This window comes from Rhincodon typus, chromosome 2 (genome assembly GCF_021869965.1).
Source record: "Rhincodon typus isolate 14 chromosome 2, sRhiTyp1.1, whole genome shotgun sequence".
In the NCBI taxonomy this organism is placed as follows: Eukaryota; Metazoa; Chordata; class Chondrichthyes; order Orectolobiformes; family Rhincodontidae; genus Rhincodon; species Rhincodon typus.
In genome coordinates, this window is record NC_063333.1 from 58,724,066 (window position 1) to 58,748,233 (window position 24,168).

Here is a 24,168-nt window from a genome sequence, read left to right on the forward strand (position 1 = left end):
AACTTGGGTAAATAAACACAGTGATATCTTGAAAAGAGTCCATATTACAGAGGCAGTGGTGCTAGACATCTTAAACACATAAAAGTGCATATATTCCTGGGACCTGATCAGCTGTACCCTATACCTTTGTGGGAAATGATTGCTTGGGCCCCTTGCTGAGATATTTGTATCATCGATAACCACAGGTGAGGTACCAGAAGACTGGAGGTTGGCTAACATGGTGCCATTATTTAAGAAAGGTGGTAAGGAAAAGCCAGGGAACTATAGACCAGAGAGCCTGACGTCAGTGGTGGGCAAGTTGTTGGCGGAAATCCTGAGGGACAGGATTTGGAAAGGCAAGGACCAATTAAGGATTGTCAGCATGGCTTTGTGCAGGGAAACTGTGTCTCACTAACTTGATTGAGTTTTTTGAAGAAGCGACAAAGAGGACTGATGAACATACAGTGGTGGACATGGTCTACAGTAAAGGTTTGACAAGGTTCTGCATGGTAATTGGTTAACAAGGTTAGATCACATGGAATACAGAGCAAACTAGCCATTTGGATACAGAACTGGCTCAAAGGTAGAAGACAGAGGTGGTGGTGGAGGGTTATTTTTCAGACTGGAGGCCTGCGACCAGCAGTGTGCTGCAAGGATCAGTGCTGAGTCCGCTGCTCTTTGTCATTTATATAAATTATTTGATGTGAATATAGGAGGTATAGTCAGTCAGATTGCAGAGGACACTGAAATTGGTGGTGTAGTGGACAGCCAACAAGGTTACCTCAGAATACAACAGAACCTTGATCAAATGGGCCAATGGGCCAAACAGTGGCAGAAGGAGTTTAATCTTGAAAAATGTGAAGTTTTACATTTTGGTAAGGCAAATCAAGACAGGACTGAAACACTTAATGGTAAGGTCCTGTGAGACGTTGGAGTGCAAGTTCATAGTTCCTTGGAAGTAGAGTCACAGGTAGACACGGTAGTGAAGTACGCTTTTTTAGTATGCTTGCCTTTATTGGTCAGTGCATTGAGTATAGGAATTGGGAGGTCATATTGCAGCTGTACAGCACATTGGTTAGGCCACTTTTGGAATACTGTGTTCAATTCTGATCTTCCTGCTATAGGAAAGACGTTGTGAAACTTGAAAGGGTTCAGAAAAGATTTACGAGGATGTTGCCAGGGTCAGAGAGTTTGAACTATAGGGAGAGGCTGAATAGGCTGCGGCTATTTTCCCAGGAGCATCTGAGGCCGGGTAGTGACCCTATAGAGGTTTATAAAATCGTGAGCGGCATGGATAGGGTGCCAGGGAAGGGAGTCCAAAACTAGAAGGCATAGGCTTAAGGTGAGTGGATGAAGAATTAAAAGGGACCCAAGGGCCAACTTTTTCACACAGAAGGTGGCCCGTGTCTGTAATGAGCTCCCACAGGAAGTGGAGGAGGCTGGCACAATTATAACATTTAAAAGGCATCTATGAATAGGAAGGGTTTACAAGGATATGTACCAAATGTTGGCCATTGGAATTAGATAAATTGAGGATATCTGGTCGGCATGGACGAGTTGAACCAAGGATCTGTTTACAAGTTGTACAATTCTATGACCCTATGACTTCTCAACATTGTATTTCCTGAGCAAGATGCATCTGCTTTGAGCAGAGACATCTGCCTATGTTGGTGACACCAGTTTCCATGTCAGAATGCCAGACAAACAGCCACTTGAACATGCCATATTTTACCTGCTTTGCCTTCAAGATTTAAGACTTATTGGCCATAAAGCGGCCAAAGGGAAACTCTCAGTAGAGAGAGATAGCCACTTTTTCCCTTTACTCTTTGTGCATGTGTTCTGGGTTACTTACAGGGATAAGCCTTTATAGTTTCTTAGCACAAACTGTAAAAGAAGTAATAAATATATTGTATAAAATAATTTTGCAGCGATGGGGAATAACTTGTTTTGTAATAAAAAAATGTTTATCGAAGAAGCCTGTTTGCTTGGTATCTGTATTTTATTTTAAGGAGAGAAAGCAATTAGTTATATCACAAACCAGCTATGTTATTCCCTACGGAGCAGCAGGACTACAGAAAGACCTAGCATATTCCTCAATTGCAAATAAAGGCTACATGGTAGTCTCTAGCAGGGAAATAGCACTGCACAGGGGAGTCAAACATACAGCTCAGGATAAAGCTTCAACTTGTGTCCAGTTTCTTCTACTTCCCCAAGGCCCACCCAAAACAAGTTCGTAAAGCACAGAATTGGAAGAAATATTTACAGATGCGACACTTACAGTGTTATACACAGATGAGAGTAGGCTTCTCCTAACCAACCGAGTTTCAGTTGGTCATAAAATTAAAATGCTGGGAATACTCAGTATTTCTGGAAGTGTCTACTGAGAGAAAGAGTTAACATTTCAGGTTGCTTCAGAACATTATTGCATCCTGTTTTGGCAGAGCAGAGCTACCCTGCCGTTTTTTTATTCCTGTCTACCATCCAAAATTTATACAGCTCTTGAATATTTCATTCTCTGCTATGGTCACTTTGCAACCAGGACATGCTTTCTTCAAGCATCTTTATAATGCATCTCAATTCCTTGTACTGCATCAACCTTTTTGCATTACACCGTTTTTATAAAGTATTTTTGGGCAGCTAAAATTTTGCAACAAGATTAACCTAGTTTCCAAGTTTATTAAACTCCTTTGTCCCACACCTTCAGACTATGCCAGCTCAACAGGATGGATGCAGAAAAGATACTTCCTTTAGTGGGAAAATCTAGAATTATTGATCCAGGTCTTGATGTGGAGGGGACAATTTCAAAGGTTACAGACAACATAAAACTTGGGAGCATTTTAAATTGTGAGTAGAACTCTTGCTGGAGTAGCAGATAGCTGGCAGATGATGTTCAATACAAAGATTGGTACTAAGAACATATAAAACTAAAGGGTACTATTCTAAAGCACGTACAGAAACAGAGATACCTGGGTGTACACATGCATAAGTTAAAGATGGCAGGACAGGTGGAAACTGAAGGTATTCTAGGCTTTATTAATTGAGGTGTACAGTGTAAGAGCAGAGAGGTTATGTAGAAGGTATAGGATACTCATTAATCTCAGCTGCAGTTTTGGGCATGCACACACATTGAGGAGGATATGCCTACACTGGAAAGAATTGCAGGAGACTTGTATCAAAATGGCTCAAGGAATGGGAAACCTCAGTTGAAGGTAGACTGGAGAAGTTAGGACTGTTTTCCCTGGGGAGGAGAAGGCCAAGAGAAAACCTAATAGAAGTTTCCAAAATCATGAGTCGTCCGGATAAAAGTAGAAAGGGAGAAACTGTTCTCACTTGTAACAGGATTAAGAACCAGACTGCACAGATTTAGTTTCGTAAAAGAAGGAATTGCGAGAGGATAAAAAACTTTTTCACACAATAAATAGTTGGGGTCTAAAGATGTATTATAAAAATAAAGCCCTACATAGAACTGTGATGAAATTAGGTCCAATTAAGGCATTCAGAGGGCATTAGATGATTATTTGAATAGATTAGTTGAATAGAAACAACATACAAAATTATAAGAAAAGGCAGGTGACTGCCGAAATGGTCAAAGCTAATGCAGATCCAATAAACAGAATGGCCTCCTTCTGCACAATGATTCTGTGGTTCCTGATGCGTATATATTGGAAACCTACAAGAGCTTTTCAGCGATTATGTTTTAATCTAACCTCCTTAATCGAAAGCAATATGACCAGAAAGATTCATTCCCCACAAGCTTAACAAACTCAAAATTAATTAACCTTAATGTGTTTTATGCATATTTTCACTCACGCAATGTACAAAATAAAATTCTGTTAATGACACCAAAAACATCTGTTTTTGCTATTAAAGATGGATTGTTTCTTCTTTATAGTTGCATATCTCACCTGTAAAGTATATCTGTTCTTAAAGCAGTTTGTAACTAGCTCTCCTTTGGACAACTGATACAGCCACGTCAATTTACGCCCACTGTGTCGACTGGCATAGAATGCTGTGAATCTCTGATAACTGCGTTCCAACTGTGGTAACACAAAGCTGATGTTTATTCAATGAATTTTATTAACTTATATTACGAAATATAAAACACCTTGTAACAACATGTAAAATAAACAGGAAACACATTTCAAATTTACCTCAGATGGGAGTGCAAATGTGCATGACTGCTGGAAGGGCCAAGAACCGGAGCTCAAAACCTGAATACTGAAATCCACTAAAGAAGGAGGTTTAAAAAAAATTTTCAAAATATTTTTATTTGTTGAATCAAAACATCAAACCACATTATAGGTTGAAAAGAACAAGCAAAATTACAAAGACAAATCACACAAGTGGTAGACCCTGAAATCCCTGGCGGGATGTTAACGTACATTTAAAATACTTGACTGAAAATCTTCTCTACAATTTAACAGAAGCAGTAATCACACTTAACACAAATGGTCACCCGTCTACCAAAAACAGTCTGTGTGCGGATTCTAGACATGGCCAGAGACCATACTGCTCCTTTTAAATAAATCTTATAAAGGAGTTTTTGGCTGTCTATCATACACATTTGACATTTTGATCCCGGTTAAATAACTTTTCCTTACTAGAAAGGCACTGCACGCATTCCTTCAATTTATACTTACAGTCAAGTGGCTCAGAATTAGACAGATGTTTTTTGAATTGTTCATTCAGGTCTTTGCTCACACCAATATCCTGGAACATTCGCTGGAGTTTAGAGGTATACTCAAAGCCACAGGCTTGCTGAAATATGTAGAAAACAAAACTCATTAGGGAAATGCAATTCAAAGTAATGTCTTCATTAAATGTTGACTAAAAGTCTTTTCTGGGCAATTCTACTTATTCTGTAGAAATTTTTATTAACACTGAAACCCTATTAAGTTCAACTCATTGCAATTATTCTTCAGGTTGCTGCATTCTTAAACAAAGGTGCCAGATTGTGGCATTGAGGAGTTTCTCAACCAAGGGATCATGACGTCATCCCATGGCTGCACATTTGTTGTCATAACATTTCAAAGCAATTCTGAAAAGTGCTTTTTCGTATGTTCATAAAACAATGTTATATCAATGCATGCCCTCAATTTAGTGCTGTATGAAAGAAAATAAGTGTCAATTCTATTTTCAGAGCACAAAAAAGCACCTGCATGGTCTCTATCAACTTGTATTGTCAAGTTGGGAACAAGGCACAGCTTTACAGATCCAGAGTGAACTGTTTGCACTCAACTCTGCAATGTTCTACTACATTATTAAATTACTCTTCAACTCAATAAAAGCTAATGAAACATCAGTTCTCACTATGACTCAATTATTAATTCAAGTGCCTCTCGAGAAATTGAACCAAACAAACCAAAAACATTCAGATCATCTTCTGATCCTTGCCAAGTTGGCCAATTGGCTAATCTTAGCCAGAGAAAGAGAAAACATAATTGGAAACCATATTACTAACCAAGTCTAAAGGACGTCCTACTGACCTTTAGTTTGGAGATCATACTGGCTTCTGCATCATCGCTAGCACTGTTCTGATGAACAAGTCTCTTTGCTAACATCTTGGCATAGAACTTCTGGAATACATCTTTGTCTTCAATATACTTAAACACCACCATCTGAAAGTTAACCAATCAATTTGAAATGGATTAAAAACTTACAAGCTTGGTTAGGATCAAAGGACATAAATATATTGAAGCATATACAAAATAATTACCAACCATGTTCAAAAGATATGAATAGCACAAAAATATCCAAATTGAATGTTTGGACAGGGAGTATATAAAATATAGCAGCGATAATGAAGCTGGATTGAACTACAATTTCCTCTGAGATAAGCCACACTCTTCCTCCGAAGGGCCCACTGAGGAAATGCGTGCTGCTTCATTACAAAGCACCAATCTCAATACACAACCATTATTCAGCCAAGCTTCCTGCTCAGCTCGCCTGCTGGGGGCTGATCTTGCCAACGTCCCTCCTGAAGAATTCACCCTTTCCACTCCCATCCCTATTAACCCTGCCAGCAGGTACATTCTTGCTAGCCCTTTCCAATCTCCCTACACAATGTCCATTCAGTTGTGAACAAGTTACTTTTCATCTATGAACTTCTTAGGCATGATTGTAAAAATGCTACAATCTTAATGGAAACCTGGCTGTGGAACAGTGGCACCTACCCTTTAAAGTGATCTCCCGCTTGGTCCTATCTTCTATCATTTACCCCACTGAGACCATCATGCTGTCCACATGGCTGTTTACACTTTGCCCTACTCCTGTGGAACTTTCTTCATCTTCGATTATTTCCCCTAATTTCACATCCTTATCCTCTACCTCCACCTAAGTAGAATAAAAAAAATCTATCACCAGGACACAATCACTCATTCTGCTTCTCAAAACTCCTTCCTCAGCAATGAGCAACTTCTAATTTTTGGCAATTTTAACTCCCATCTGAACTCACCATGCTTTCTCTGTCCCAGGTTCACTGCTCTCCTAAAATCACTTAATCTTATCCTCCATGTAGACCCCTCAATCCATATTCACCATCATTCCCTTTACCTTGCCATTTCAAGTAGTCTCACTGTTCCAATTGTATCAAACAGAAGGCCAACCCATAGTCTTGCATCACTCCCACTTGCATACCCTTTTCTTTAGTGTCTTAGCCCGTGTAAACATTAGCAAAAAAACCCTCAATTCACTTGTAAATCCACTTTCAAATCCCTAACTCTACCTATCACAGCCTTCACATTAGCTTTCTCCCACTCACACCCTCACCCATAATTTTGTTACATCTAAACTAGACTCTCACACTGACCCTCTAAACTGGAGGTCAACTCTTGCTGCCAATGACAGATTGAGTCCACACACCCCTCAACAGTACACATGGTGTCTTACTTTGGTTTCTCGTCAAGTAACAGCCCAATTTTAAAACTGCCATTCTGGTTTCAAATCTCCTCATAGCCTTGATCTTACACAGCAATAATGTCCTCCAGCCAAAACCCTCTGAAACATACTTAACTTCTCCATCACCACTGGTCATGCCTTCAAGCTGACAAGGCCCCAAGTTCTGGAATTCTGTTCCTAAATCTCTACACTTCCCTAACTTCCTTTAAACATGTTCAAAACTGCTCTCTATGATTTTATGTTGCCATTTCTTCCACATGGTCTATGCGGTTCGGTGTCAAATATTGCTACATAACACTGTGAAGTGCCTTGCTAATGTTTTAATACTTCAAGAGTACAATCTAAACAATATTTACTGAAATTCTACACTACCAAACAGCTATTTGCAAAAATGTTTTGTTGCAAACATGACAGACTTATAGGAAGTGGATGTGTGGGAATTATGAACAGTGCATCAGAAACTGGCTTGTAGACCGAAGGTGGAAAGCAAAGGCAGATGTCAGAGGTTCTAGGGAGGGAGGTGAAATATAGAGTATAAAACAAAATGAAACCAGGATAGACATGAATTAGAGGACCTATATGACACTTTCACAATAAAACTAGCCTTCCAACATCTGATGAGTCAGAAAGAATTAATCATTGCAGACGAGGAAATAAAATTTAAAAAAAAACAGGAAAGATAGGTGTAAGGCAGGAAGGAAACCCTCCTGAAACTGAGCATTTGGGACAGAACCGAATGGTAATACTCTGAGCCCTGATGGATCTTCTGCAAATGAAGTATAGTATGCCTACAGTACTCCTTTCATGTTGAACAGATTTTGACAAATAAATCAGATTCCTAAATCTCAAATGTTTATCAAATATGTGGATCATTTCACAACACCCATAATGTCTAATCTCAAAAAAGATTGACAGGTTTGGATCCCTACTGGTTTTATATTTGCACATTACTAAACTAAAATCTAGCATTTAACTCTATTCAGGAACAGAACAAAGATTTTGTCACTTTGTTAAGAATAAATAAAATCTTCAATGACCTCAACACATGCGTTTTGAAACCTGCCAACAGTGCTGTGCCTCTCCTATCTCCCACGAGAAAAGGAAGAGTATAAGAAGCAAAACGAGAGAAATCAATAAACAAGCAACTCAAAAAAGAACTGGCAAGACCAGGTGCATATGCTATCCCTTATAATGATCTATATGACAGTGCCTACCCCCCAATTCACACCAACCCTCAAATCTTGCCCTAATCAACTCACTCATAACTGCCCATCACAATTTGAACCACTAATGAATTTATAGAGAATTCAGCTATATGTTATTGAAATTTCAAAAAGGGGAAAGAATACTATAAAAGACTATTGAACAAAGACAGAGAGTATAGAATCCTGGGACAAACAGGATAGAGTCTTGGCTGGCTTTCAGACTGGGTCATTATTCAGGAAAGTGAGGCATGGTGATCTGCAAGGATTGCACTGGGACCACTAGTGTACACAATTAATATTAATGATATGGACTACGTAATCATAACACAATACAACTTTTACATTTACAGATAACATCTTTTTTTTTTGGGAGGGGTGTGGGAAACAGTGAATTCCAGTGGACAATGAATAACGTGTGGGATGAGCAAGCAAATGAAGTTCAACATGGGGGAGAAAAAGGTAAAAAGGCTATATTTTGGTCGGCAGACTAGGGAAGTCACCTATGACTTAGAAGGTGCAAATCTAATTTAAGAGGAACAAAGGGATCTCAGAGTACAAATACATCAATCATTCAGTCTTGCACTAGAGGTTAGTAAGCCCATTAGAAAACAGCAAACAGAACAATTGACTTTATCAGAAGCTGGTTAGGTTTTACTTAACAGTAATTGATTGAGGTAGGGTACAGAATATAGTGAAGCATGATTCCAGAAATGTGGAAAAACAAAGCTGGAAAGGAATGACAAGTTTGGTCTCTTTGCCCTTGAAAACGGCTAAGGGGTGACTCAGCAGAGATCTTTAAAATTCTTTAAAAAGTTCTGATAGACTGGAAACAGAGTCAAAATTTTGACGAATACCATAACTAGAGGCCATCAAGAAATACAATCAACAAGAAATCTAAAAATGGAATTCTGAACAAACATCTTTTCCTAAAGTGAATATGGAACTCGCTACTACAGACTGATTGAAACAACTGGCACAGAGACATCCGGGTGAAAGCTAGGCAAGAGGGAGAAGGCTACAGGTTATTGATTTAAATGAAGAAAAGACGTTGGAGTAAAACATATATGCAGCATGGAATGGTTGGGCCACTTAGCCTGTTTCTGCTCCATGTATCCAATGTAAATCTATGCCGTTTTTGTTAAAAAAAGAGCAAACATGGTGTCAAAAATTTCTAAAACAACCTTTGCTGTCCATTGGGCAAAGAAAATGCTTTCAAGTTAAGCACTGACACTTGGCAAAAAAAGGAACTGAATATTTTAAGTACACAATGCTCCAAACAACAACAGAAATTGGATGCATACAAGTTTGAGATCAAGACAAGGATCCTTGAATACATCTGATATTATGTCATTTAGTACTCCAAAACACAGCCAGGAACCGAGATCAATGCATCTCTTCTTTGGATTTTTCCACAAACATCAGAAAGTCATCACTACAACTAACTGAGAAAGTTGCAGAGTCTCCAACTAATACAAATTTGAATTCTAACCTTGTTCCACGTAAGAAATTCTGACCAACCTTCAGCCTATGCTGTTAATTGCAATTTTCTAAAATCAGACAGTCTACCACTAAAGGTTGAAGAGCTTCACGAAATTCCCTTAAGTTAATGAATCCCAGTGCAAATAGTGACAAGCATGTGCTAACATCTATCAAGGCATACAAGTGATCCAACTGTTTAGATAACTTTGAGTGCATCTAGGAGTGAAGAGGTCAGAAAATCTGAAGCAGCATTTATGTAGAGCAAGAAGAGTGCATCACTGCTTCAAAAATACAGGTGCAGTCCTGCCCTTCCTCCTTTCAAAACGAGTGGACACATTGGATGCGAATAACAAACCACGCATGGTAAACACAGGGGTAACAGGCTCTGACCTAGTTTTTGGCCATCCTGTGAAAGGTCACAAGTAACAGCTGGAGTACAATGGAAATCTGGTTTCTTTCAAGAACATAACTTTCCTAGAACATGCCAGTTAGAATTGGATCAGATTCTCAAGGAAATTGATGGTGAAGTTCAGCCATGTGAATGCTGTTGGATCTTCTTTAAAAGCACACACTTCAGCCAATCCAATTAACCCAGGTCATAGGGACGTTCATGTTCATAGGTGGGATGTCAATCAAGCAGACTGCTTTGCCCTAATGATGCCAAATTTATTGCAAGCCATTGAGGCTATGACAATTTAGGAAACTAGAATGCACTGCACTCCTAACTTGGCCTCATCTATTTGCTGCAGAATACCTGACATTAAACCCACACTAGTAGCTGCGGCATTTGTGAACTGTTTCACTTCAGATTCTACTCAATAGTTACAAGAAAAATGCTTGAGTTGTGGGTATTGCGAAAAAGGCCACTGAAGGTTAGAAGGTGTTTAAGATGCCCTGCTGTTGGAGATGGTCATTGCCCAGTGCTTTTATGGGAGAAGAGCTATTTTTCACTTAACTGTTCAAGTCAGACATTGCCTAGATCCTGCTGGATGCTAGTCGGATATTCTAGTTTACAGAAAATGTACTTAGGGGATAATAAAGATTTTTTAAACATTGAATTTCCTCACACATTGTTAAATACTTTGAAACTGGGGCATGTCTTCTGAAAATAATTAAGTGGACTCTGAAGAAACCAAAACTAAACAAACCTAGCAATGTTTTTTATTACTCACCACTTGATTAAGCGTATCCTCAAGTTCAGCTTCTTCTGGATTCTTGGAGCTGCAGAGCAGATTAAGATGTTTACATTATAATTAAACTGCACACACAGAATTTAGCACCACAGACTTTTGGTATTACTTATTCATTTTATATGACAGTGGAACTACATTCAAGTATGCTGAAAGAAACGAAAGTCTGCATTAATACATTTTTGCATTCCAAAGCAATAGAAGAAGTGTCTTTTCATTTCTGTTTCTTGAAAACTTTGGACTGCACGGAGAAAGAACTGTATTTTAAAAGCTGAAAGAACTGCAGACCTTGTAAATCAGAAACAAAAACAGAAGTTGCTGGAAAAGATCAAAATATCTGGCGCTGTGAAGAGAAATCAGAGTTAATGTTTCAAGTCTGGTGACCCTTCCTCAGAACTGTATTTTTGTTTTTTTTTAAAAAAAATGATTTACCAGGATGGTTGTATAATTTCACAGCAAGGAATTCATTACTTATCGTGAACTATTTTGAGTTTGGCTGTGACTTCCAGCAACTTGCAGACAATCAGGTGCCAAGGAGTTGTTAAGTGAAACTGATTGATTCTAAGCTGAGCAGGTTGGAACTCGAAAAAAGTTAGAGGTATGGACACACTCAGAAAGACACAGAAAGGTATGCTGTTTTACTGCCCAGCCAAAGTGGTCTGTTCTCTGCAGTAAAAAAAATCAGTTTTAAACTTGAAGACGACCAGTTACCTTTCCTGAAGCAGTATCAGTGAGCTGTTTCTTGAGTTGATAAATTAGAGACATTTTCCAAATGAATCAGTTGTTCCTCACATCTTACAGATCAGTGGAAGCTTCCAGAGAAAAACACCAGAGGATCTGGCTAGCTGAAGTAGAATCATATCAACACTGGAACTGGGAAGTGAAGATCACTGAACTGACCTTCCAGTATTTCTTTACATCTATCAATGATCTATTTTCCTTATTTGCCTGTATGCTTATGTAAAGGGGAGTTTAAGGGATAAAAGCTTTAGTTTATAATGTTTAATGCCAATAGTTTATATCTGTTTACTTATAACTATAATTAATTACTTTAAATGAATAATAATTATTGGTCAGTACAGAAACCTGCTGTGTGCTTCTGTCAACCTTCGTGTGAAATTCAGGTAAAGTGGGGTACTTTGCAGACCTTAAAAACAAACATTTATTATGATTCCAGAAATAGCAGGGCTTGACTTACAGTGCATGCCCCCAATGTGACACAAGGAGCAAGAAGCCTTTTCAATGTTAACAAGTAAAATATTTATACTTAATCACAATATCGTAAGCATACACACGGAAAGGAACGTAATAGCAGAATTTTACAAAGAATTGCCTACGTAAAATCACTAATTCTTCATTTTGCTATCCCACTCATTGCAGTCTGACACAACCTGGCTGTTCACAGTTAAACCGATAGTTCCCCAAGTATTCTCAATTCACAGGCTGAAATTTTGATCATATGAACTGAACATATCTTGTTCACCAAGGATTTAAACACAATGTGTGCTTAAATATTAAAATAAAATCAGGTAGATATATTTCTTCTTTGAATAGGGATCATCTACACGTGATCCTAGGCTTTATAAACTGTGGCATACGGTTGAAGAGCAATCACTAGTTAAACATCAGTGCACTGTTGAGACCAATTCTGTGCACCACACTTTGGGAAGGATAGAAGGGCCTTTGTGAGGCTGTAGGGCAAGGTGCAGAGCAGACTAAACAATGTTACCAGGTATCAGGCATGTTACTTATGAGATGTAGCAAAGTTAGAATTGCTAAATGCCAGATAAAAGCATTCGTTGATTTCAGTAAATGCGCCAATGGTAGAAAACTTGAATTTGCGACAAACATTGAGTCATAGAGCATGGAACCAGACCCTTCGATCCAACCAGCCCATGCCAAACATAATCCCAAATTAAACTAATCCCATCTGCCTGCTCCTGGCCCACATCCCTCCAAACCTTTCTTACTCATGTACATATTCAAATCTCTTTTAAACGGTGTAATTGTACCCAATTTCACCACTTGCTCAGGAAGTTCATTCCACACATGAACCACCTTCAGTGTAAAAAAAATAGTTCATGTCCTTTTTAAACTCTCTCCGCTTACCTTAAAAATGTACCCCCTTGTCTTGAAATCCCACATCCGAGGAAAAACACAAGTAGCACTAACTCTATCTATGCCCCTCATTATTTTATAAACTTCTATCGGGTCATTTCTCAATATCCTATGCTCCCTTGGGAAGAAGTCCCAGCCTATCCAACCTTTCTTTATGACTCAAACCTTCCATCCTTGGCAACATCCTGATAAATCTCTTCTGAACTCTCTCCAGCTTGATAATATCCCTCGTATAACTGAGTGACCAGAACTAGACAGGACTCCAGAAGAGGCCTCACCAATGTCCTGTACAACCTCAACATGACATCCCAACTCCTACACTCAAAGGACTGAGCAATGAAGGGAAGCGTGCAAAATGCCTTTTTAACCACGCCATCTACATGTGACGCAAAACTTCAAAGAATTATGTAGCTGCACCCCTAGGTTCCTTTGTTCTACAATACTACCCAAGGCCCTACCATTAACTGTATAAACCCTACCTTTGTTTGTTGTACCAAAATGCAATACCTCTCAATTATCCAGTTTGAATGCCATCTGCCATTTTTCAGCCGATTGACCCATACGATCAAGATCCCTTTGTAATCTTAGAAAACCTTCTTCACTGTCTACTGTGTTATCAATTTTGTGTTGTCCACAAGCTTACTAACCATGTTTCAGAGATAGTAGGAACTGCAGATGCTGGAGAATCTGAGATAACAAGGTGCAGAGCTGGATGAACAGCAGCCAAGCAGCATCAGAGGAGCAGGAAAGCTGACGTTTCGGGCCTAGACCCTTCTTCAGATTATCTCAAATCCTCAAAAATGATATGGCTAAGAATATAGAAGGCATGGTTAGTAAGCTGAGATAACAAGGTGTAGAGCTGGATGAACACAGTAGGCCAAGCAGCATCAGAGGAGCAGGCAGCATCAGAGGACCAGAGGAGCAAAGGAGCAGGAAAGCTGACGTTTTGGGCCTAGATCGTTCTTCAGATTTCATGTTCATCCAGCTCTACACCTTGTTATCTCAGATCACTAACCATGCCTTCTATATTCTTAGCCATATCATTTTTGAGGATTTGAGAGGATGATTCTAAGGCAAAATACTGCAGTAGTGGAAATCCAAAAAACAGAAAATGCTGGAAACATCCAGCAAGCCCAAGAACATCTATGGAATGTGAGACACAGTTAATGTTTCAGCTTGATGAAATGATCTTCTATGAAAGGTCAATCAACTGCAACAAGACTTAAGATAGGCTAGCAGAATTGGCAGACAACAGGAAGATGAAAGTTAAAATGGAGGTGAGAGGTGATTCATTTTGGCAAAGGCAATATAAACTAAATATCACTAAAAAATGTACAAGATCAGAGCAATCTCCAGATTCAAGCACGTAGATCTTTGTAAGACAGTTCATAGTAAGAGTGTAGTTAGCAAAGCACATGGGATCTCCAGCTTCATAAAGAAAACCATTGAGTTATACTGAATCTTTATAATGCTCTGGTTAGGCTGAAACTAGAGTATTACTTCCTGTTCTCGTCACCACTTTTAATAAAAGATGCAAATGTCTCTAAGACAGCGCAGCAAAGATTTACCAGTATGAACCCAGAATGGAGAAACTGGGATTGTTCTCCTTGGGATAAAGCTGTTTGAGAGGAGATCTGATAAAGATGTACAAAATCAGAGATATATTTGAGGTCAACAAAGAAACACTCATCCCAATAACTGGTTCAAGGATTGGGTCACAGATTTAAGGTTTTGGGTCAGAAATACTGAAGAAATGTGCGGACAAGATTTTTAAAAAATACGCAGCAAGTGGTCATGGTCAGATTCTGGTCACTACACTTTACGAAGGATGTGAAAGCCCATTAGATAGTGCAATGGAGATTTACCAGACTGGTTCCAGGCATGAAGGAATTTAGCTGTAACATTAGGTTGGAGAAGCTACGATTGTTTTCGTTGGATTAAAGAAATTTGATGGACTTTATGGTAAAGGGATATAGGACAATAACATATTTTAATATAAGAGACAAAAAATCCTCCCATTTATGATTCCAACACAGATTTAAAGTTTAAGCAACAGATACAAGAGGAATATGAGGAAGAACTTTCTTTAGGCAACAAGTGTACTGACAATCTGATGAAAGGCCATCAACATTATACATTCACTGTTTTTCTCCCTCTACAAATGCTGCCCAATCTGTTGTGCACTTCTACCGGTTTTATTACTTTCTTTTTAAACACCTTGTGGGCTATGTTAAATTTCAATCTTTGGCTAGGAAGGAAAATTGCACTCAAATGTCATTTTCCCCAGATCCTACCTTTTTTTCAAAAGTGAGTCACAATATCGCGCCAATAGTTCTGGAGATTTACTTGATGACTGAGCCATTTTTGTCACAGCATTATTATTTATGAAGCGGCCACATGCCTGGTTAAAAAAAAGGAACATTTCAAAGCTATAAAGAGAGATATTTCAACTTTCAACTAGGCACTAATTAACAGACAATTTCAAATCTTTACAATCATAACTTTTGTCTGAATTCTTGTTAAGCGTCAAGATAATGCTTTCACAAATGTAAAATTCTTACAAAACTGGTTAATCTTCCTTTACTTCATTTAATGAAGTCAAAATTTAGAATTTCTCATCTTGACACAACTTTGATGTTCATTCCAAAGTTACTTTTTAATAAATAAACTCGGTTATCTGACAATATTCAATAGCCTTTTAAGCTACTTCATACACCATTATCAAATTACATATAAACAGGAGCAGGTCTCTTAGCCCCTTCAGCTTGTTCTAGCAATCAACGTGACATTAAATCTGTACCTCAACAGCATTTAACTATTTTGGTTTCATTTCCCTAGAAATGATTACCTATCAAAATTCTATCAACCTGTCTTGAAAATTTCAATGGGCTCAGCATCCACAGCCTTTCAAGCACGCAAGTTCCATATTTTCATAACTTTTTGTGTGAAAAATGCTGTGACATGATGGACCAACACATGGACAATTACAAGAACAATGTAGCACTTGGTCAACTAATCCTACACCAGACTTTGCTTAGAGATCCCACCAAACCTACCAGGGTACGTTACTTCAGACCTGTCCAGGTTGCCATAATTTCACAAGTACGTCAGAGTTGTAATTATCGAGTAGAATGCAATCTGCAGACAATAACTAGAAAGGAACGGCTCTCCCTCCAGATGTGAAGGTTACTACAGCATGATAGTTTCATGCAACTACATCCTTTCAATCCACCACAAAGGGATGTTCACATCAGACATTCATGGTGCCTATCGGTTTCAAGCAAGGCACAGCACATTCATTCAATTTTTTTTCTACCAAGAATGAGATTAATTGAAACACAGGTTTCACCACTCTGAACCGCCTCAAACACAGCATACTGTAGACTGAAAGCTATCAGATCCCTTCTTATCAACCTTATGGTATAGCTAATTTTGTGTACTCACACCCCAACTAAAATTAGTTTAAGTAACAGCAAATATCAAACTATAGTGGCTCGTAAAGTTTTGAGGTATATGAACTTTGTCACTAGAGACTTTGGTATGATAGCTGTTAACCCCCATTATCTTCATCTTAGGTTGGAGCAGTCACAATGCCCGATTTATAAAGATGAGAAAAAAGCCATGTGACACTAATTGAATCAAAACAAAAGTCAATTGTTATATCAATTGCACCCCATTTAAGGTTATAGAGGTTTATTTCAATTTATAAGGGGTTAAAGAGCTGGGGCAAAGGAAACACTCCATCTAACAACACATTTTCTTTAAACCCAACTATTTTGGTTGTATGGTACTTCAGAGCATGATTTCCCCTCCTCCCCCACCCCCCCACTCTATCCTGAATTATTTCCTGGCTACAAAATAACACCTTACCTTATCCAAAGCAGCCACAAAACCAGCATCATTGTTGAAAGCTGACATCACTAATGCATTATACTTCTTATGAACATCAAGAATAGTCTGTACATACATTTTGGGATCCTAAGTCAAACAACGAAAAGGAAAAAATAGAGATCAATACACTAAAAATATTCATTTTATAGATGTGAAGACAAACTTAATTATAGATGAATAACAGCATTAAAAAACTCCAACGGTTATTTGGAACAAATTTTAGGTGGACTCAGACATTCTTGTGTACAAGTGTAGAAGGCAACATCACTGCTCAGAGTTTGAGAGTGGAGAGAGGGGATGGAAGTTTTGGCAGCACATCGTCCTACACAAGTCATTTCAGTGAGTGGTACTGTAGCTCACTCTGGGGGAGCACACTCACCTGCTCCAGGCCCAGTCCCACTTTCCAGTCGCCCCAAAGAATGGGAAATTTGATTTTAATATACGCTGACAGTTCCATGCGCTGTTGCCACTGCGCACAAACACAATTAACACATATCAGCAAATTAATGCAAGCGTGTGCAAAAACCTTACTACTTGTATTATACATTTCCACCAATGAATTAGTACTTCTCCAAACTTGGCCACTGAAGTAGTTTGCCAGTATCAGCATAGTGATACATGTCAACTACACTTGCAGCTTATTGTTTAGACGACTGCTTTGACAGTCATATTGAAACATACTGGACTGAAAACATTTATTTTTGAAATAATTGCATAGGACAATGATCATGGATTGAAACTGTTTAGTTACTTCACTGAAAAATGATCTTGCAAGCCAAGTCCTGGAAAATTTAATCCTCACATTTTAAAATCAAAAGCATTAAAAGTCCAATGGCATCCTTAGTGGCAGTTTGGAAGAATGAATGTTGGGAGAATAAAAGTATAGATGCACTGCAATAACAAGACCCAGGACCCTATATTTATTTGGCACATGACTTCAATTAAATGCTCTGTTAATGGATAAGATGCTTTTAGGATGAGGTTATGACAAACAGAGTCTAAAAAACAAAACTAGTAGTTTTCTTTTGACTTCAGAGTAGAAACAAGAACACAGTTCAGTTCCAGAGAAATCAGGCACCTCAGCAGAAGTGTTTTCTAGTCTATGAAGTTTCCAAGCTAGAACAGCTTGTAGAGAAGTCTTCAAGCTGTTAGAACTAATAAAGTTTAGACCCTTAGAAATATGCAAGGTTCACACCACTGACTTGGAAAGAAAACATAAAATTGTATCCACAGCCCACGGAAAAGAAAGTAGAAAGACTCAATTCAGTAGAAACCTAAAAAGAGTTGAGAAGAAATTAATTTCTCTGGACTTAAATCTCTAAGACAGCATAGAAAACAGGTTGAAATTTTGTTTTCTTATTTGTGTTAGGATCTTTCAAAATTGTCTTCTTTGTCAATATTGCTTGGTGTGGTTTTTTTTCATTTTGACAAATAACTCATTTCCTGTTGTTATAGATGTACACACTCATATGAATGTGTTTCAGTAACTAACCACCACATTGATTAACTAAAAATATTATAGGCCAAGTTTAAAGTCCAGTTTCATTCTAGAAAAGACCTCCTTTTGAACATGGTCATTGGCTGGCACTTCAATGTCAAGTGACATTCATACCACCATCAGTCAAAGTCTGAATGCTGTTTAGGTCTTTCTCCATGCAAGCAGTTGGGAGCGTGACTTTGTACACAGTGCTGAGAGTTGGGTGAGTAAGGGAGCTCTTCATCTCAATATTAACTGTAAAATTTCAATTTCTAAATTTCATCTAGGCTGAAGAAGGGAGGTACAAGCTCTTCATTTGACAGCAGTTATAGCTAGTTACTTTTGGAAACCAGCATGAACTGTTATTTTTCTGTACTTGGATCTGAGCCAGCTCCTTAGTCTCAGAGCACATAACTCCAGATTCTCAGTGTGATTTAGCACAGAGTGTGGCTTAGACAGAGTGCTGAACAAGCAATGTCCAACAGATTTAAACAAGAGGAAGGAGGTGCTTTTTCTAACTTTTTCACTCTTTAGGAACTGGTTTTTATTCAATTACTGAGGAAGAAGTTACCTGTTTAGGGTGTATATTGTTGAGTGATTAAGGCCAATTCTACTATTATGTAGAAGAATTTATGGTAAGATGGTTAATATATATAAGAGAAGGAAAATAATTAAGCGTTTACTCAAAATATGGCAGAAAAAGTAATGTGTCGCAGCTGCAGCATGTGGGAGCTTCTGAGCGCCCTGTGATCCAGGGTAAACATCTCTTGAGAGTGTTCACAGCTCAAGCAAACTGAGAGTCAAGGTTTGAGCTGGAGGCTGAACTACAGATACCACAATACATCAAAGGAAAGGAACTGTTACGTGGACACTTTATGACAGGAAATTGTCATGCACCTTAAGATAGGGTCTTCCGAGTCAGTCACTAGGTCACAGCAAGGAGGATGTGACCACGAGTGAAGCTGGGAAAGGGACCGAGAAAGCAGGAACCTTGGCTGTTGCAACCGCCCAACACATTTGAGATTCTTTCAGCTTGTTTTGATGAGTGCAAGGGCTGCAGCTGGATAAATGTACTGACCATGGTACTGTAGTACAGGAAGCTATTCAAGGGAGAGGGGACTTTTTTTTCTTTATTCGTTCACAAGTTGAGGGTGTCGCTGGCTAGGCAGCGTTTATTGCTCACACCTAATTGCCCAGAGGGCAGTTAAGAGTCAACCACGTTGCTATAGGTCTGCAGTCACGTGTAGGCCAGACCAGGTAAGGATGGCAGTTTACTTCCCTAAAGGACATTAGTGAACCAGATGGGTTTTTCCAACAATTGGCAATAGATTCACGGTCATCATTAGACTCTTAATTCCAGATTTCCTTTTTTCCAATTCAATTTCCTCCATCTGCTGTGGTGGGATTTGAACTCGGGTCCTCAGAACATTATCTGGGTCTCCGGATTAACAGTCCAGCGATAATACTACCAGGCCATTGCCTCCCTGTGCAGCCATAAAGAAATATAGGGTTAGTAGGACAGTATAGTGAGGTGGATTACACAGCAAGAATCCAGAATATTGCCTGTCTGGTGCCAGGGTTTGGGCCACATTGATGAGAGAGAGTGTGAGCGCGAGAGTGCGAGTGCGATGGAAGGTCCTGCCATCTGTATCAGAGTTCTGCATCGTCAGGACAAGGCACTAGACACCAAAGTTAAGCAAAACCCCAAATAAGTGATTATCTTTGGATTATTACCAGAGACACATAAAACAAAATTAGAGAAATCAATGCGCGACTTAAAACACTGGTGCAGTATAAGTGAGTTCCAGGGAAGGCTCGTATGGCACAGTGGTAGTGCCCTTACCACTGAGCCAAGAGGCCTGGGGTAAAGTGCCAGCTTCTACAGAAGCTAGTAATGTCTCTTAATAGGCTGATTACAAAATACCTAGAAGTGGGTGCTTTCCAATTCACGTAGCACTGGCGCCAATACTGGGGAGAAGGGAACTGAACCATGAATATTGGAGGATATTTAAGGAAGATTACAAAATAAGAGTGAAGCTACTTAGGACCTAAAATGAGCCTTTGTTTTTTTTAAACTCAGCATTGGAAATCATTGGAATTCTTTATCTCATAGATCTGTGGAAATATGTTCAGAGTTCAATAGATTTCTAAATACCAACGAAGTGAAAAGAGATGAAGATTGTTTGGGTAGGAAAGGTACTGAAGTGTATGATCAGCCACTTGGAATGGTGGTACAGGTCTGACAAGCAGAATTGCCTATTCTTATTAAAAACTGAAAGAACTGCGGATGCTGTAAATCAGGAACAAAAACAAAGTTGCTGGAAAAGCTCAGCCGGTCTGGTAGCATCTGTGAAGGGAAAAACATATAGTTAACATTTCAGGTCCCAGAGACCCTTCCGCAGAACTGGGTTCTCAAGAAGGGTCACCGGACCCAAAACATTAATTCTATTTTCTTTCACAGATGCTGCCAGACCTGCTGAGCTTTTCCAGCAACTTTGTTTTTGTGCTTATTCTTATTCCTTTGTTCTTATGACAGGAAGCGTAAAAAATTTGACAGCAGACCCTGTAAATGAATGACGGTATTAGCAGAAGGTTATCACTTTGGATTACCCAAGTTCAGGAAAACTAGGAAGTAGGAGCAGTTTGGAGTTGTTGGTTGGCTTGCCGAGCTGACTGTAATTGCGCAAACGTTTCGTCCTCCTTCTAGGTGACATCTTCAGTGCTGTCTAGCCTCCACTACAGCGCTGTTGTTCTGTTCCGTTCTGAATTTATATAGTCTGGTCTGTTATGGTGGGTAGTTCTGTTTCCGCTTTTGCTCCGTAGTTGTATGTAGGTGGGGTGTATTTCAACATATTTATGGCACCAGTGGTTGAAAACCAGGCTTCCAGGAATTCTCGTGCTTGTCTTTGTTTTGCTTGTCCTAGGACTGTTACATTGTCCCAGTTAAACCGATGTCCTTCTTTGTTGGAGTGAATAGAAACGAGGGAGAGTTGGTTGTGCCATTTTGCTGTTGGCGCTCTGGTATCCTGGTGACGCTCTTCCTGCCCGTCTGTTCTATGTATTGTTTCTCGCAATTTTGCTGCATGGTATTTTGTATATCACATTTGTCCTGCTCATTGTGGAGATGGGGTCTTTCATTTTTGACAGTCATTGGCGAAGTGTGGCTATTGGTTTGCGTGCTATTGTTATTCCAAGAGGATGTAGGAGTCTTGTAGTCACAGTTTTGAAATGTTTGTAATATAGGGCAGGGTGGCCTGTGTGTACCGACAGAGGCAGTTTGACTCTATGCCACAGTTAGAGAACAGGATCATCCATACACTAAAGAAATTACACCAGACATGCCAAATATCAAGAACAGACTTCCTAAAAATGAAACCCAAAGGTTCAAACACGCCCTGATTCTACAGACTATCCAAAGTGCACAAACCAGACATCCCCCTCAGACCCATAGTTTCCTTGCTGGGCACACTGACACACAGGCTAGCCAAGGAGCTACAACATAGACTGAAACACCTCACTCCACACAGGAATTCCTAAATAACATCAGGAACATAAAAATCGACAAGGGTGAAGTGATTGTCTCCTTCGATGTTACGGCATTATTCACGTCTATTGACAGGACGCTAGCAAAGGAGACACTCCATGTTACTAGACAATCGGAAAACACAGACCTCCAATGAAACCATCAGCAAGGACAATACGCTGAAATTACTAGACCTATGTCTTACCATGCAATTTGTCTTCAATGGCCAGGTATATAAACACATTAATGGGACACCCATGGGTTCACCCATCTTGGGTTTTATAGCGGAAGCAGTTATGCAAAGACTTGAACGCACAGCCCTCTCCCCGATCCAGCCTAAACTATGGATCAGGTACGTGGACGATCATTTTGTGATCATTAAACGAGCAAAGTTAGAAGAAACACACCACCTTATTAACAGCATATTCACCAGAATCAAGTTTACAAAGGAAGAGAACAACAATCAACTCCCACTTCTACACGTAATGGTAGAACAACGAACAACGGTGAATTCCTTACCAGTGTATACAGAAAGACTACACTCATAGGCCAATCCTGAGTTATAACAGTTACCACCCCAGCATCCACAAACAGAGCTGTGCCAAGACTCTATTTAAACTAGCGATAACACACAGCAACACCCTAGATCTAAGCAAAAACGAAGAGGAACACCTATACAAACTCTTTGCAAACAATGGGTATCCTAACAGCTTCATCCACTGATGCATGGCAAATAAACATCAAGAAGACACTGTACACCCCCACACACTAGCCACCCTACCCTGTATTAGGAACATACGGAACTGCCTATATATACAAAATACATACAAAATACCATGCAGCAACTGCGAGAAGCAATACACAGGACGGATATGAAGGAAACACGCCACCAGGATACACGCACACTAACTCATAGCAAAATGACACGGCTAACTCTCCGTCGTTTCCATTCAGTTTAACCGGGACAACCACTGGTGCCATAAACAAATATGTTGAAATAGACCCCATCTACATAGCAAAACTGGAAACAGAACTACCCGCCACAGAAGACCGGGCCACATAAATTCAGAATGGAGTAGAACAACAGCGCTTCAACGGAGGCTAGACAGCACTGAAGATGTCACCTAGAAGGGGAACGAAATGTTTGCACAAAAACCAGTCAGCTCGGCGAACAACTCCAGTCACAACCTGAGCTACAGATCTTCGCTAGGAGCAGTTTAGACAGTATCGAGAAATGATAAAGGCAAGAAGTCACTTGTGGGCTGATGTACAATTCCCTACCAGTTACCCAACAGTAAACTAATATAACACCAGAGAGAAAAAATAGGAGCTTATCAGAAAGGTCCAGCAATAGTCATGAGATTTTCTCATCTCCACATATACAGGAAAAACTGGATGACCTAAGGTAGCTGAAATGAGCAATCATAGAATGTTTCTGTGATTGTTCTCCTAGAAACTGCTGTTCTAGGAAACTGACAGCAGGCTATTACAGACATGGTATTATGCAACAAGATAGGATTAATGCCCTCATAGTGAAGGCACCTTTAGGTTGCAGCAATCATAATATGATTGAATTTTATATTCAGTTTGAGGGAAAGAAGAGTAGTAAGACCAGGACAAGTATTTCAATTTAAATAAGGGCATGGACTCAGAACTAGCTAAACTGAACTGGCAAATTACAGTAAGTGATAGGTCAATAGAGATGCAGAGGTATACATTTCAGGAGATATTCAAGTATATACAGAATAGATAACTTTTATTATTTCTGGCCGGAATATAAGTGAAGATTCACCATTTGTGGATGATTAAAAATTATATTAGACTTAAAACAAAATAATAATTATACACAATGATGGGTGCCAGGTCAGAAGACTGACTAGATTACAAGTAAATAATGACTAAAAGATACATATGTGAGAAAGTTACACAGTAATATAACAACAGATAGTTAAGATGTTCTTTTTCTAAAAAAATACGAAAGCAAGCATTAGTCCTATTAAGTCTGGGGAATTAATATTGGAAAGTAAGGAGCTAGCAGATGACTTGAACATGTACTTTGCATCAATCTTCCCAATACAAGGTACAAGTAACATGGCAGAAATCGCCAGATCAGGAAATGGAAGGAAGGGAGGAAGGAACTCATTCAATCAAGTGAAGTGGCACTGAAAATTGCTTGAGCTGTGGGCTGACGTGTCCCCAGTCTAAATGGAATTTATGCTAGGACCTTAAAGAAGGGGCTAGTGATATAGTTGAAACATTGGTTTTAATTTTTGAAACTTTTAGGGAAGGTTCCATTAGATTCGCAAGCCGTGACAGGGTTCAGGCCAGGTCTGTGCATCCGCTGTCACCATTGTCCCATTTTATTTCATGCCAATTAAGGCTGGCTTTGGTACTTCTCAACGTCTTCAA

The 24,168-nt window shown here is 39.2% G+C and overlaps 1 protein-coding gene across 1 annotated transcript in view; it reads right to left on the reverse strand.

The window, feature by feature from the left end:
- Positions 1 to 24,168, reverse strand: part of cul1b (cullin 1b) — a 59,700-nt gene that overhangs the window by 21,782 nt on the left and 13,750 nt on the right. Inside the window, exons 6-12 of the mRNA XM_048608114.1 lie at positions 16,739 to 16,846; positions 15,163 to 15,269; positions 10,733 to 10,781; positions 5,466 to 5,597; positions 4,620 to 4,737; positions 4,131 to 4,207; positions 3,885 to 4,016 (exon numbers count right to left, since the gene is read on the reverse strand). Coding sequence (XP_048464071.1) covers positions 3,885 to 4,016; positions 4,131 to 4,207; positions 4,620 to 4,737; positions 5,466 to 5,597; positions 10,733 to 10,781; positions 15,163 to 15,269; positions 16,739 to 16,846 — 723 coding nt within the window. The remainder of the gene's footprint in view (positions 1 to 3,884; positions 4,017 to 4,130; positions 4,208 to 4,619; positions 4,738 to 5,465; positions 5,598 to 10,732; positions 10,782 to 15,162; positions 15,270 to 16,738; positions 16,847 to 24,168) is intronic.